Source organism: Manacus candei, unplaced genomic scaffold (assembly GCF_025592945.1).
Source record: "Manacus candei isolate 608988 ecotype Guabito, Panama unplaced genomic scaffold, ASM2559294v1 h1tg000014l, whole genome shotgun sequence".
Classification (NCBI taxonomy): domain Eukaryota; kingdom Metazoa; phylum Chordata; class Aves; order Passeriformes; family Pipridae; genus Manacus; species Manacus candei.
Window position 1 is genome coordinate 74,848,952 of NW_026138062.1, and position 16,599 is coordinate 74,865,550.

General features: G+C 46.3%; 1 protein-coding gene and 1 long non-coding RNA gene across 6 annotated transcripts in view; both read right to left on the bottom strand.

The window, feature by feature from the left end:
- Positions 1-6,118, bottom strand: part of ILDR2 (immunoglobulin like domain containing receptor 2) — a 39,420-nt gene extending 33,302 nt beyond the window's left edge. For all 5 annotated transcript variants that reach the window (XM_051780270.1, XM_051780269.1, XM_051780268.1 and 2 more), the window contains exon 1: positions 6,040-6,118. In XM_051780270.1, the coding sequence (XP_051636230.1) occupies positions 6,040-6,085 (46 nt within the window). In that variant the 5' untranslated portion in view covers positions 6,086-6,118. The remainder of the gene's footprint in view (positions 1-6,039) is intronic.
- Positions 6,119-6,968: 850 nt separating this feature from the next.
- LOC127467221 (uncharacterized) lies at positions 6,969-16,549 on the bottom strand. Its single transcript, XR_007903017.1, has 4 exons — positions 15,210-16,549; positions 11,709-11,809; positions 8,822-9,013; positions 6,969-7,174 (listed from the first exon to the last, which is right to left on the bottom strand). It is a non-coding gene; the product is annotated as an uncharacterized LOC127467221 (long non-coding RNA).
- Between the last annotated feature and the right edge of the window lie 50 nt (positions 16,550-16,599).

Consider the following 16,599-nt stretch of genomic DNA (forward strand, 5'->3'; position numbering starts at 1 on the left):
AACGCAGCTTTTGGGAACACATAGGAATTTTTTTTCTAGATTATTCTTTTTCTAGCTTTTTGGAGATGTGCAGAAAATTATCTGGCATTTTCTATATCCTATCCCAAGCTCTTTATTAACTTCTGAAGTATTATTTTCGGATTCTTTCCAGGAATAGCATTTAAGAGCAACACAGCGCCTCAGACTGAGAGACTGGAGCAGTGGAAACTTTAGATCTATTTAAGTCAAATTATATATAATTATATATGGCTGAACTGGGAAATTATACACCTGTTATTTCCCCTGCCAAAAAAAAAAAAAAAAAAAAAAAGGTTGGAATTGATTCATGTAGCACGTCCCTGCTGTAACAGTGTCCATCAAAAAGGCCAACAGGATGTCTGACAGCCTGAAGACAAGATGGTAGCTTTTACAAGGATCAGTTATGTCCATGCACAGGAATTATAGTGGTCTGCTTAGGACCTCCTCACCTTTAAGAAGAAACCGTGACCTCAAAAAACTTCAAGAGACTAGCCAAGATAAGAAAAGCCTCAGATGTATCACAGGGCAGAACTCTGGGTTGTTAATGTAGCAGAGAAAAAACTTGAAATACGTGAAAAACAATGACAAGTCGAGTGACAGCACCACAGTAGCTTTGACTAGTTCAATACAAGTAGGACTAAAAAGAAACTGAGTTGTGTTGTGCTATGTTTTGATTAATGCAGACAGAGCAAGATTAGCCTTTACTTCAAAATCATCATAGAAGTGCAATTCCTGCACTCCAGAGAAGCAACTTGTTCATTGTGAATTTCACAACATTTGAAGTTTCACAAGAAAAAAAGATCTAGCTCGTGGGAGTACTCTAACCATTTTGCTTTCCATCCTTCTTGTTCTCGTAAACCCTCAGAAAAAGGTCTGAATATATTAATCAAGTGCACCTTAAAAAAACAGATATCCTTAGTCTTAGAAAATAAAAAGAATCCATGGTTTCGTGTGCCTGTACATATGTATATACACAGTCCCAGAGAAAAAGCTTAAAAATAATCACACTTCAGAAATATGATTGTATGGGGTCTGTCTGCTTCAACTGGCAATGTGCATTCCTCTCCTCTCTCTGTTTCTTTTCCTAAACTATCCTCAGATTATGCATTCAAACTATGCAATCAACACTACACACAAGCTATCACTAATACATTTCACTGGTGATTAAAGCAAATTCCAGGAAGTGATTACAGAGGGGATATTTGTAAGGGCGCCTTTGAGCCTTGTGAGTCTGATCCCCATAAGCGCCTTCCTTGAGCAAAAGAGGGAAAGCAGTTGAGGGGTGATAACTGAGCCTTTTGCTTTGCCCTTGCCCTCCAGAGAAGTCTATGCCTCCCTGAGGTGAAATGAATCCCAGGAAGATTTACCTTCACCACACAGCCTTAAGTTAGCCTCTAATAATAGAATCACAGAATGGTTTGGGCTGGGGGGGACCTCAAAGATCATCTAGTCAGAATAAAATTGATCTAAAGCACCAATCCCCATAATGGCAAAGCCACACAGTGTAGTTCAGCCTGATAGGTCTCAGGCTGCATCCTTCTGGCACACAAGATTTGAGTCCAAGAGAAGGCAGGACACATTATTCTTCAGGTCAGCGTGAGTCTCCCTACCTGTACATGCATCTCATCTCTTTCTTTGCTATTATTTGGCTCACACTACCACTTGCCCGAGGTAGCACAGCTGATGCTATAAAGCTACAAAAATTACATCCTCCCAGTTTTACACACCTTTATTGACAGAAGTTGTTGCACGCAGTTGGGCCCTGAAACAGGCACCTCAGGAAAACTACTCCCAGACTATACCTAAGGGCTTCAGCAGAAAAGCATACACTCATTGGTAAGAGACAGTGCCCTTAGAGCATAGTTTATAACACCTCTCTGAACAAAATAAACTGTTGGGCAAAAGGATCTTTGTTTATTGCACCTTGACTTTGAGGTCAGAAAGTTAGAGATGATAAACAGATGTGTAAACTGATGAATGGAGAGCCAATGGGATCACTAGGATTGTGTTGTAGATTCTTGCCTACTCATGCTGGACTAAATCCAATCCATGCAATTTATCAGCAAAAGCCATCACCATCAGATTGTGTTGAGTGCCTTTTGGGAAATGAATTGGATGGCTTGGTCTGGTTCCTATCAGACTTGTGTTCTTAGCTACGTGATCACTAACTGTCAGCTTTTTCAGAAGCAAGAAACCAACTCCTGAACAGGTCAGGTGCAACTGAGGTGAAAGCATGGATCTGATTTTTTGCAGCTCCATAGCAAAACCAAGAATTTCAGCTCTCTGACTGTTTAACCTGGAAAGGGGAAAGCCCACAGCAGCTGCAGAAAAGCATGGCCTTGCACACCCAGCACAGTACCTCAATAAAAGAAAAAACAATCCATGTAGGACAGCCCAGGCTGTGCAAACAGACTGGACTATTCCATGCTCTTCCCCATTCTCTGTGGTGGTGTTCCCAGGTACCCTGTGCTCCTGACTTTGGTCTCTCTTCATCACTTTCCCCATGCTCCTTACACTCCCTTATGACCTGCCCCTTTCACATATTGACAAAAGTCACCCCAGACGTTCTCAGGCAAATTATCTCAGCTCTGGCCACCAGATCAAATCCACCCTGTCTTATTACTGCCTGAAAGTTGTTACGATTGTCAGATGCCTCATGATTTACAGCATTGGTTCAGCATCCTAGAATTCATGCTCAGAACTATCACTCAGTAACTGATCACCATCACACCTGAGAACAAAGGAAAATAAATGGGAAGAGTCTCTCCGAGCTTTACAACACCAAGCATTAACACCTGTCCTTGGGATAGCATTGGGATTTCCACTGGTGCCAGTCCCACTCAAGGTGACCTTGCAGGACTAGAAAGTAAGAAAAAATGTGAGATTTCTTCCCAGTTATGCTGCACGTATGCTCTGTGAAGCCAGGCAAGGGAAGTCAGATGAACATTTTGTGTCAAGACAGATGAGACAGTCCATCCATTTCCCTGCCTTCCCAAGAAGTGTGCTCAGTTGGCCGGGAGACAGCAAAGCACAGCTGTGCTCCAGCATGCCCCCCTCAGCCTGCTCTCCTGAACTGTGGCTGGGGAAGTAGAGGCAGTAAATACACCCACCTCTCTACTACACTATTGCACTGCAGTGGCTCTTCTGCATAGGGAGAATAAACAGGAACCAAGCCCTAAATTAGTGGTAAAAAATTACTTAGGAGGGAGAAAAGACCCCATTTCAACATGGGCAGTCTTCTAATTGTAATCTTTCCAAGCTTAGTCCAAGTTGTGAGGCAGAAAAATATTGCTCTGCTTGTTCTGTGCGTAAAACTGGAGCTCAGCCTCCAGTATAACACTTCTCTCTAGTTTTAATTGCATTACAAATTACAGCACTATTAAGAATAATGGTAAGCACGAGGAGAGGATTCATTCCAGAATCAAGCTGCACTTGGTAGTTTACAAAAACCAGCTTTACACAGTGACTTAAGAATACTTGGCAAATGTATCTTCTTTCTATAGAATGAGAACACAGTCCCACACATATCTTAACCTGTGTGACCTCACAGGAAGGAATAAAGGATGACCTGTTCTTCATCCATTTGCTGTTGTTATTAAAACACTAGCTTTAGAAACGTGGGAGAGCAGGATAGGAGGAGAAGCCAAACCAAACCCTTTGTACCTCACACAGGATTTTTTGAAATTGCAGTAAGAACTCACAATGCGCAAAACCAAACAAAAGATAAATGCAAGAGCCAAAAATTAAAGACAAACAAAGGACAGAGAGGAATTACTGCTGGGAGGAAAGGAACTGCAAGTGCTGATTAGAAATTTCTCAGCCCACCTCGAGGAGGGAGGAGGGGAGAAGGGGACGAGAGCCTTCTTTTTCGTGCTCTCTTTTGTCTCCCTGCTTCCTCCCCCCCATCTTGCACTCTGCCTCCTACCCTGGCCCCTCCACCTCCCAGCCCCCACTTCTCTTTCAGAGAGCAGAGTGCACCACTCAGGCTGGATTAGGGTTCCTTACCTTGATGCAGACCTTTCATTCCTTCGCACAGCCACTGGGGAGAGGAAAATCTTGAATCCATGTTTGCTAGCCTCTCCTCCCTTTCTGTGCACACACACGCTCACAGTCGCACACCTTGGCTTATTTGCTTTCTCTCGGCCATGAAAAAGGACAGCAGCACCTGATTTATTGCTGGGCAGCAGCGGCCAGAGGTGGAGGGGAGCGGGCGGGCTCCGGCTGCCTCCATCTCTCAGCACGCAGCTGTGGATAACCTGTTGCCTCCGGAAGCCTGTGCCCACTGGCTCTCGACTAGCACCAGCAGCACGCAGTCCTGCCTCAAAACCCCGGGGCTAGAGGAAACGGGAAGGTCTTCCTACTACTGCGGCACCTCTCTCTCTCTGCATTGACCCTGCATGCTCCGAACAGCGGTCGCTGCCAGGAATCCTGAACTACCTTCGGTGGAGGGAGGAAAGTGTCAGCAGCCCAGTCTTTTAGCCTGATGGAAAAGTCCTGATCTATCCGCACATGTCCAGATAAAGGAGCTCTTTAAAAAGAGGGAGGAACGTAATGACACGTTTATCTGCACCCCGTACTCCTTTCCCAGTCCCTGGATGCTGTTTTATCAGCTCATTACTATGGCTAGTGGGAAAGGAGCGGTAGTTGTGGGTATGCTGGCACTCCAGACCAACTCGGTGAGGCAGGATACATTTGGAAGCAGCCAAATGGCAGGGAGGGAGGGAGGATGAGCTGGAAGCTGCTGAAGCCCCAGATGAAGCCGTGAAACCCTGGAAGGGAGCAGTAGGCAGGCACCGGTGTTGAAGATGACTCAGAGCGAAAAAGCAAGGAAAGGGGTGGGTGGGTAGTGGGAGAAAAGTGTTATGACTAAAAGCCGAATTTACTGCTTGTGAATCCTAAATCTGAATAGGAAGAGGGAAGAGGCTGAGGTCTTCTTTGTGGGATACATCGGTGGCGGTGGGAAATATGTGCCACTTAAACCAAGTGTGTCTGTTTCTTTCAGCCTGAAACCAGCCTGCCTGGCTAAGTCATCCTGCTGCAGCTTTTCCTAAAGCCTGCTGCTCCTGCCTGTGCCTGGCTGCTGCACCGGCTCACAGGAGCCAGATCTTGTCCCTCAGAGAGGGCTCCCTCTTTCCTCCCTGATTCCCGGCTGCCCCGCCGTTCTCATTCTGTTTTAATCCTTCTCTTTTCCTCGTTGTCCAGCTCTCAGACCCAGCCCCTTTTCAGCTTGTTCCCCCTGCCCTCTCCCCCTCTCCGCTCTCCTCTCCGGCTCCCCTCCCCCTGGCTTAAGGAGGGAGGGCTCGCCCGACGGGCAAGAGGTGGTGGGCGAGCTGGGCTGGGGGGGAGGCAATCCCCTCCTGCGGTCACAAAGGCCTGGGCACAACTGCACCGCCACTGGGAAGGCCCCCCTGGAGGCCGGGGCAGAGGCAGGGCAGCCCCCTCCTCTCACACCTCTGTTAGGACGGCGTGTGCGGTCAGGACACCGGGTAAAGGAGAAGTTCCTGCGATTGTCCCCGGCCTGGGGGGAGCCGAGGGTTTGTCGCCATCCCTCCCCACCGCGGCCAAGGACACTCCAGCTCTCCCGCTTTCCAGCTGCCTTCCCGGGCCGGCTCCCACCTTCCCCGCCGCCGGCGCGCTTCTCTCCCGCCGGCCCCGCGGCGAACAAGGGACCCAGCGCCCCGCGGGCCACGCGGAGCGAAGCGCCCGGGGACCCCTCGGACCTGCCCCCGGGGACCCCTCGGACCTGCCCCCGGGGACCCCTCGGACCTGCCCCCGGGGACCCCGGGAGGGCAGGAGGCGCCGCTTCCCTCCCCCGTCCCCAGCCCCTCTCCGCGAAGTCTCCGCAAACTGCACGGCGGGACGCCCCGCAGCAGCCCTCACCCCACGCCAGCTCCCTCCGCCGCTGCCCTCCCGCAGCATCTCCCCAAACCCCCCCATTTTCTCCCTAAAGAGAGCCGCGGAGCCCGGCGGGCTGGGCACGGCACGGGCACGTCGGGGCCGCCGGGGCGCCCGTGGCCCTACCTGCGAGCCACAGCAGGACAATCCATCCCAGGACGTGCCCATCCATCTTTCCCAGTGGTCCAGGCGGCGCGGGGCGGGAGGGAGGGAGGGAGGGAGGGAGGGCGGGAGAGGCGCGGGGGCGGCCCCGCTCGGGCAGCCGCCTCCCCGCAGCGCCGGCCGGGCTGGCGGAGCGGCCGCGCCGTGTGGCTCCGCTCCTGCTCCTGCTCCGCTCCTCCCCCGCCGCCGGTGCCCGCGGCCGCCCCCGCGGCTGTCCGGGCGCGGGAGGGGGATGCGGCTTCCCGAAACGGCTTCCCGAAACTGCTTCCCTGCCTCCCTCCCTCCGGCGAAGGCGCGTTTCGGTTGCCAGGTGCCGCTCCTCAGCCTACGGGCACCCCGGCACGTTCCTCCGCAAATCCTTCATCCCCCCCCCCGGCATCCCTCCGCTTCTTAGCGGGGTTCTTACAACTTCTAGTAAGCGCTTAAAAATGTCCCCGCCGATCGTCTGTCCTCCCCAAGTTAACCTTAACGTGTACCTTGGGAAATAAGTGTAGACGGTTCCTGTTCGAAATTTCCCCGGGGTTTCCACTTCCAGCATGGGCACTGCAACTAATTACTGTAATTTTTAGATGAAGAAGGGATATAATTTTAGATGGAATATAATTTTAGATGAGGAAGAGGTGTTTCTGGCTGTTAGCAACGGGCAGCTGAGTAATGGGGTGTTAAGTTGTTGTGCAAATGTGATACTGCGAGGGGATGGAAATTTTTTTGTGAGGAAGGGGACAGCCAACTAGATATACAGCTAAAAATGACATTTTAGAATATGGACGTTGCTTGGAAATTAAATGGTCCTGGCCACAGTGAAGCCACATGGATACACACTCACTGTACTTAAAACTTTTACAGTTTCTGTGAAAACTTAATAAGTCAGTGGAATTATTCATAGGCCTAGAGCTGGCTAAAATAGCATCATGCTTCCTTTGGTGGCTCAGCACCTTCCAACATGGCACTCACCACTCACAGCATCCAGCACATTTGTTGTTAACCCTCAGGCATTTTTCTTGCAGGGGCTTGGCTGGTCTTTGTAACCAAAGCTGGGATGATGCAGATATCAGCGATGCACATGGGAGATGGGAGTAGTCTTCATCTCATCTGGAATCTGCCAAAGAACACGAACAATTCTGATTTTCCTAACGCAAAGCACTGCTAAAAGAGTGCACAGGGGTGCCTGCAGTAAAACTGTACAAGCTATTTTCTTTCTAGCAGGTATTTTCCAGGTGCTTGTAGATCCCTTATAATTTTGCCTTTCAGACTGAACTTCTCTACAGGCAAGATAAGCTTATTTTAACAAGTGTGAATGGAAGAAGATCAATAATTTCTGAGTGAAAAAGCATGTTTGCTGTGATAAAAGGTGTGTTGAAACATCCTTGGCTGTTTTTAAACAGATGTAGTCCCTCTGTTAGCATAGTTAAAGTAGAATTAAGCAAGGAGACAATCCCTAGGCAGCCAATCTGGTTTTAAGTGTTTTATTCAGAGCTATTCAATGTTATTGAAAAATATTTTTCACATGGAAGCTTATTTTTATTCAACATTGCATTAAAAAAAAAATACACACCCACCCCAATCACTGTTCTGATGTTCCTCTGACCTGATACATTATGAATTTAATTGTTTTGCAGTACTAGCTAAAAGTCACTATTAAGAAGTAAGCCCCTGTTAACACTAAATCATATATATGTGCAACAGCCAACAGTGCTGTTTTCCTTTAGCACACAGGAAATCTGACACCCCACTGCCTTTGTCCATACTTGCAGGTGGAAGACAAAGTAGAAACTCTCACTCGGGCCACTTCAGAAATACCTGTGGTTCCAGAAAACTCAGGTGGATACTCTGCATCAGCTGAGGGCCTGCCTCGCCATTGCTATACATCTGTAGGATACAATCCATGAAGGTCTGTATGGGCTGAATTAAGACTCCTAAAATGTGAATATAACGTTATTTTTCTCTCCCTCCCTTAGCCATTTTTCCTGATAACCCTCAAAATCCTGATTCGTTGCCTTTTTGTGACTTAACTGGTCAGGAGTCTGATCCAGAGTTTCCTGAGACAATGTTGATGTGGATATTATCTCATCTGTTTAACTCTGGGAGCAGTACAATCCCTTATGCGTCACTATTGTTAGCTACTCCTAGGGGGTTTTTTTGCTGCTTTGTTGGGTTTTTTTTTAATCCCCTCCAGCTTTTGCAAATAAGTTTGGCATACATCAGTTGTGCTAAACTTTTGACTCACGACAAAGGAAGGAAAGATTTTCAATACACGGAAGCACCATTGTTTTGCATGTAACGTTGGATTTATATCTGCTTTGAAATTCTCATAAACTCACTGTACGGTCCTTTTTCATTTAATGTGAGCTGTCATTTGTATACATCCACGTGTGATGGATGCCCAAGCCCGGAATAGATGTTCCAGATCTCTGAGGACCTTTGATCTGAGTATTGCAACATCTGAGCTGGCTTAATAGTTAATGTTGGGATGTTGTCTTTCCTTTTAGCCGGTTCTTGGAGACAGAAGGCTGTATGACTGCAGTTAGCCCCAGTTCACCCTCAAACGGTGGGGAAATTCCTATGCAATTAGCCAGATGGCTTCGAGCCACGGCCCAGCAGGGATTCTCTGTCCCTTGAAAAACAACATACCGGTAGACTTAAACCTTCACCTCCCTCAGTAACTTCTCCCTGCTTGTCCTGCATAATTTAGCCCCAGATTGAATCTGAAGAATACCACACCTCAACACTGTTTGACATCACATACCTTGATTCCACCCGAAGGAGTTCTCTAAGCAATGGGATCGGGAACAAATTCGGTCGAACAATAGGGAAACAAACAAACTCGCTTTTTTATTCAGGCTGTAGCAGCTGCTGGCTTTTTTCTCTCTTTGCCAAGTACTTCATTCCTCCCTCCCTCCTTTCATCTTCCAGTACCAGTCTTTTGTGGTCATTTCCTCTGTTGATAAGCAGAGTCAGCTTTTTAAATTACCAGCACGTGGAATGATTTACACCAGCACCCCACTCAGAATGACCCATCTCAGAAACATCCCTGAAAACCCACTGTGCCGCATGAAGATTTTCTTGCCATTCAGCCCCCTGGATTTCCCCTGTAGAAATTTCCATAGAAACAGTGATTTCAGCAGCTTTCTGGGATGTCATACTACATTCAGCCAGTAGACACTGCTTTTCTTGATTTAGTACTGAGACCAGCACACTACAGAAGTTATTAGGTGACACACCATCAATTCACAGCATTTAGTGAGCCTCTTCAGCATAGCTACTAACTAAAACTTTTCCTCGTTTGCTTTGTCACACTGGAATCTCTTTTTAATCGTTGATAGCTTCACAGCAAGACATCACTGAAATATATGTACTCTGGATATGCTGGGTTTTTTTCGAGCTGCCTTGCCACATTTGACAGCACAGTAATACAGAGCTTTTACTTCCCTTAACGTCAGGAGTGAGGGATATGGATATACAAACTGCTTTTGTTTTTAACCATGGTGTTTGCACCAAGAAGTGTTTAGAATATTTAATGGAGAAATTTGACTTTCTCATTGCAATGAGCCTTCAGTTCTGTAATACAAATTCAGCATTAGAAAGAAACCAAGAGAACAGCACCTTTCTATAGTATTTACTTCTCTGTCTAAATTTCCTGTGTTGCTCCTGATCCTTTTTTTAGATTCCAAAAATCACAGCATAACTTTCCTACACTTCAGGGGGAACCTGAAATTTTCATTTAAGTCAAACACTAAGGACATGTCAGCAATAATGTTTTGTGAAGTTATTATATAGGCACACCACGATCACAAGTGAATCATCCCAGCTCACAATCCTGTGTGTCACTATAAGCAAAAATACACAGTATAGGAATAAGAAAACTCTGCTTGCGAATCTACAGATAACCAAGGAGATAACAAGTTGTTAAACCCTCTAAGGTTTTGGCTGTAGAGAAACCGTGGGCAGCAAAAATACCTTCAGGGACCTGGAGTTCATAACCCAGACTGCTGTGATTGTCTAATCCAGCTTTTTTAATAAAACAGGCCACATCACTTTGCCACACTACATCCATGTAGTTTGAACTGCACCCTGTTTTGTTACAAAAAGAATCACAGATTACTTTGGGATGGAAGGGACCTCACCCTGCCCCTAATTTCATCTAACTTCACCTTCTAGTACTGCCAAGCACAAAGACAGGGGACTCTTAAGGCAATTTCTGAACAGAGGTAATGACAAACTATGATCAAAGCACCCTTAACATCCTCTCTGGAAGTTCAACAGACTGTTATTTTTCTATATTCTTGAGCTAACACCAGAAATAGAGAGACCATCTCAGGCTCAGTTGCTAAAAGGATGAAAGCAGAAGTACTACAGCATCAGCATCATCCCTGCTTAATATTTCTTTGTTTCTCCTTCCAAGGATCATGCTGTTTGTTAGTCCTCTTGACACAGCATCACATAGGGATCTCCTCTTTGGTGGGGATCCCACTCTATCACCTACATTATTCACTATTCCCTCAATCTTTGTATTATTTGCAAGTAACTGTGATGACTGTATGTTTCCTTCAAAGGTACCAACAAATATTTAGTAGTATGCAGCCAAGAAATGACCTAAGAAAGATCTCGTGAAAAAGTGGGATTGCAATTCCTCATTTAAAATTACATTTTGAGACATCCTAAGCAAATGCATTATCTGGAGACTGGATGGTCTCTGTATCATAAATCTATATCCTTGATTCAATGTTGTGTGGTCAAGTCACATGCCTCACGTGTCTGAATGCATTACCTTTAGTAACCACACTTAATATCTTTTTGATGCAATTACAGACCAATGTGACAGAATCTATTTGCTGCAAACCCACGCTGATTGGCATTAATTACGTTACTTTTCTTTAATTCATTATTGAAGCAACTCCTGTGTCAGCGGTTCCATTCTTTTGCCTGGGATCCCTGTCACTCTGACAGGTCTGTAATTACTCAGGGCATCCTACTTGGGGCCAGATCTAAAACAAGACTTTGGAAACATTTTGGTACCTAACATTTAGAACTGCAATCTAAAAAAACCCTCACTGAGAAGCAGTTTGAGAATGAAAGCACACATGTACTGTCAAAGTACACGCTTACAGTTCTCCTTCTCCGCACACCCAGATAGTACTGAGCACACAGATGTCTAACAAACACTCAAGCCAAGGCTTGCATATATTTGGGTTGTTCCTTCTCTTATCAGATAGTAAGGATTTCCCAGTATTTGTCCAGGATACTGGAACAATGTGATGGTTTCCCTGGAGGCATGGCTTAAGGATATTTGAAATTTATGGCATAGAGGGGATGCAGCTGTACCACACCTGGGCAGCTGGTTACCCTGTGGCTTGTATCAGCTTCAGTGGTTCTGGAGGGTGGTGCTCAGCAGGGTCACAGCACTCACCCAGCAAGTCCCATGCATCCCACAACTCCATGACCTGCTGCACTGCAGCTCCCAGCACAAATGCTACTGTTTCTGGAGAGCAGACAGAAGCATATCAGCTCTCACTAGAGTTCCCTGTGAAACCTGGAGAAAAGATGCTGATACCACGTCTGAGGCCTGGTCCAGGACATTCACAATGGGTCTAACACTCAGCAAAGCCCTGCAAAGACAGGGTGATATGGCTTACCTTTTGTGAAAAGGCCTCCTGACTCCTAGTTGATCTAAGTTACATCCTTAAGCACATAGCTGAGGTGTAAGGCACCCTGAAGTCCTTTTGCAGTTGTGGCACTGTTAAAAAAAAGAAACCCAAGATTCAAAGATTCACTAGGTCAAAGGGAGTGGGACTTAGAGAAAGCTGGCAGCTGTAGCATACTGGTTAAATCATTCACCTGGGGAAGAGGAAACCTGCAGATTCTGATCCCTGAAATGTCTATGCATTACATATGAAACAATATAGTTACTGGACCAGAGAGGCAAAGTTTCCACTTTGTTTGTCTCCAAAGAGACAAACTCTTTTAAACCTACAAATTCTTCTGTAGGTTTAAAACCTCCATAACCAGGCTGAGAAAGACATCAGCTGTGACAGAAACTTGTCTTCACACACAGAGAGGAGTGCAGAGAGACAATGCCATGGGAGTAGCCCAGCAAACACCCTGCCTTGGCTCCTCCCACACCTGTCTCAAAAGCCCATCAACAGCCCATTTCCACAAGTCCGAAGGCGCACAGGGACACAATGGCAGACAAGAAAGAACGCTCAGATAGGAACTCAGAATAAAGGAAAACCTGTCCAAGCCCCTCCCAGGGCTGTCCCGGGGAAGCCTCAGCTCCAGGGTGCAGACTTGAAGCCTATCAAGATGAGTCAACAGCACAGCAACTTTAGGTTGCAGCCTACGGATGTAGGACTTGCTACAGGATGCAATGGAAGAGCATTTCAGAATTGCATAGGGCTTCTTATGGGATGCTTAGGGGAGGAATCAAAGGCAAAGAGAGAGATGTAGATGATTTGGGAAGGAACAAGAAATAGAAAGAAATGGATAAGGGGATAGAAAGACCCAGTTGTGTGTGTGAAGAGTTTGCTGGGCAATGTGCTTATCTGTCATGCACAGCCCGTTCCCTTCTTCTTATTGAATTCCTTTATAACTTTTTTTTCTGAGAGAAGGACTCCCTATTTTGCATGTATGCATGTGTGGGGGCATCTGTGCCAGCCTCTAGTCAAGCCATGGCTTGGAGAGTCCACATGCCTGGGTGACAGTGGCTGGAGAGACAGGAGGAGGTCCTGACTTAAACGTCATCAGCTGTACTAGGTGAGAGGGTGGTGTGCCCTGGGAGCCAGGGAGAGGGGAGTGGATGGTTCATCCCTAATGGCAAAACAACAGGAGGAGCTGGGTTAGGCTGGGATTACATACTTGACCTCCCTTCTGTTGGACCTGGGAGGGTGGAGTTGCACCCGCCTCGCCTCTCTTGGGTTGATGGATCTGGCCTGACTCCTCTAACATAAACACCAAATATTTCACTCTGTGGGAGGGTGACATGGCCCCAGACCAGCAGGCAAGTGGGTAAGAACAGATGTGGTCACTGCAATGTTTTTTAGAATAACTTTGCTCATTCTTTCTGACAAACAACTGCAAGACATACCTTGGAAAGATTATAGCTGTGAATCCTGAATGAATGAATATACATTACCGGCAGAAAAGTTCCAGATAGTTCTTCTGCCAACAAAGTACTAGGGTACACAGACCCTATTTTGAGCTGTCACAGACCTGTGGCAAACTCCATGCACTGATGGAAAAGCACAGGCTGGCAAATGAATTCTCTGGACCATTTACAGTGATTTTTAAATTCTGGAGCTGTGTTTCCAAGGCCAGGTACCTAGGACCTGAAGTGTTGGCACATTACTTAATTGAATTAAGTGCCAAAAAAAAAAAAAAAGCAATATATAAATACTGGCACAACACTTGCTGTCATCTGCTGGAATAGCCTCAGTGCTACAAATTAGTTATTTACAAATCAGTGTAAATGGTCCACAGAGCTCCTTTGCCAGCTAAGTTAAACAGCAGACAATTGAAGAGTTAAAACATGAGTTTTATCAGAGGCACTGGGCTCTCCTCAGGGCTCTGGGGGAGAATACTGATGACATGGTGCTCTGGAGATGATCTGTTCCCTGTTCTTTTCTCTGTCTCCACAACCCACATAGGAAAATCCTTTCTCTCTCTGCTGCTTATGAATTTTATTTTCCAACCACACCTCTAGCCCTAGGAGAGCTATTACTGGAGCCTTGTGTTTTTCAAACAGTTGATGAACACATTATCTGAATTTCTTTAAAAGGAAGGGCTGCTAAAGGGTGGGTCCCAAAGCTGCACACGAGAGAAAAGAAAATGATGCAAAGAAAAAGAAAACACAAGTGCACAGATGCACTCCTAGCAACAACTCTTACAGTAATATAACAGTAAATACTTGCCTTTCCGCCTGAAAAAAACTAGACTCTGTGCAGATGTTTATATTTACAAGATACAAGTCATTTCTTGCAGTCTCTCCTCAGAGCTTTACCATTTAATGTAGCCGGAACTAGACCTGAATATAAATTATTTCCACAGCAGTAAAAGTAACTCTAAAAATGCTTACCTGTTTTCATCGAGGTTACATCACAATTTTATACGTTTCTAGCAATGTGACTGACTCCTCCTGTATGTTTAACAGCAAATTTAGCAAGTGGTTCACAAACATAAACCAAACTGTTTTCACTAGATTTGAGCCTCCAGAAGATTAAACTGTACCAGCATTTTTTAACCCTCTGAGAAACCAGACACCAGGGAGATGCAGGAGCAATTTAATCTGACCTTACCTGACAGCAGTTCTACCACTGACAAACATAATCAGCTAAGTCAAATATTTAAGCCTAAACAAGAGCTACCTCCTTTGGAGCTGAACAGCCTTACATTACCTAACCAGAGGATGAAAAAAGTAGTGAGACTGAGAAAAAGAAGCAACGTTTTCCAGCGATTTGGAAATGCATGGAGGTGTTTCATCGCTGTTTTTATCCTCATGTCTAAGTTTAGAGCAGATTTAACAGGACTGTGAGATAGAGAATTGCAAAGAATCTTTCAAGTCAGGGCTACACCGTTTATTTTTATCGAGATTGTCCAGACAACTCCACTGAAGATGGCTGCACAAGAAGCAGCATGATGGCTCTTGTTCTGCTGCACTACTTGTGCTCTGCAGGAACTGCAACTACATGCTGAAGGAGATCTCCCAAAAGACATGGGAACAGTGAGGAATGTGGGAGACATCACATGCCTCGGACAAGGAAAACCAGGCCAGTGAAGATCATTTGGGCTTTGAAAGAGATCAATAGAAAGCTTGAGGTCAGAAGCAAATCTGTGCTACTCATCAAGATGATGCAGATCAGATTATTTCCAAACTTTATTTTCTCTGAACTGTGCAAACTTTCAGTGAAGGAAGTGTCAGTTATGTCAATGAGATAGATGGCAGGAAAAAAAACCAACAACCACAAAAAAAAAACAAACCAAAAAACAACCCAAACCCACAAAAAGACAATCTGAGCAGCAGCCTCAGTTTTGTATAACATGAACTCCCAAATTATTTTTAATAAGCAAGTTTGCCTTTCCAAGCAGATGCACATCCTCCACTTTTCTGTCATATATCTCAAAACCAAACCCAGGGGTCTCACCTGAAGTTGGTCTCCACTTCTTCCACCACTCCTTCCTGTACGTCCTGGGCCACTGCCCCCATGATTTGCTGGCCCCTATTCTCACCCAGGCCCCCACGTCCTGGTAGCATTTTGAATGCTACTGGAAGCACTAGAAAAGGCACATCACTGTGATCATCTTGCCTTACAGAGTACCGGCTGTCAGGGAGCAGCAGGAACCAGGCTGCTCCAGAAGGAGATGAAACAATGGGAGCCAAGGGGGCTCATGCAGATATCAGGGCAGGCATCCTGCCAGCCAGTGCCCAGCCCTACAGTGAGAGGCAGGAGGAGGTTTGTTTTGGCCCAGATGAACTACAGAACAATAGAATCATTTAGTTTGGAAAAGGCCTCTAAGATCATCGAGTCCAACCATAAACCCAGCACCACCCTGTTCACCACTAAACCATGTCCCCAAATGCCACATCCACATGCCTTTTGAACACTTCCAGGGATCATGAGTCAACCACTTCCCAGGGCAGCCTGTTCCAATGCCTGACCACACTTTCAGTGAAGAAATTTTTGCTAATATCTAATCTAAATCTCCCCTGAGATAACTTGAGGTCATTTCCTCTTGTCTTGTCACTTCTTCCCTGAGAGAAGAGACCTGGCTACAACCTCCTTTCAGGGAGTTGTAGAGAGTGATCAGGTCACCCCTGAGCCTCCTTTTCTCCTAAAATCCCCCAGCTCCCTCAGCTGCTCCTCATAACACTTGTGCTCCAGACCCTTCCCCAGCTCCACTGCCCTTCTCTGGGCACGCTCCAGCGCCTCAATGTCTTTCCTGGAGTGAGGGCCCAGAACTGGACACGAAGAGGGGAAATTTAGGTTAGATATTAGGAAGAAGTTCTTTATTGTGAGGGTGGTGAGGCACTGGAACAGGTTGCCCAGGGAGGTCGTGGATGCCCCATCCCTGGCAGTGTTCAAGGCCAGGTTGGATGGAGCTCTGAGCAACCTGGGATAGTGGAAGGTGTCCCAGGCGGGGAGTTGGAACTGGATGATGTTTATGGTCCTTTCCAACCCCCTCATCATGGCTGGGCTTCGTGAACGAAGATTTGGGAAGGGCTCTACCCACGTTTGTTGCAAGCACATTGGTCACTAAAAAGGCCAATACGAGACAGGCATGTCCGGTTGCAAAAGGCACAGCAGAAAGACTCCTTAGATGGTATATTCTGCAAGGCACGATTCTTTCTGCGTTGTCTTTTCTCCTCAAGGGTGATGCTGCGTGTGTTCTCAAAGGCATCAGCAGCATTATAGATGGTGTGTCTCCAGACCTCCCGATTGGAGGCCAGAGTAGACCAGTTATGTTGATCAATATGGCCAAGGCTGAGATGTTGTTTCAGAGAGTCCTTGTATCTTTTCTTCGGGGCTCCTCTCT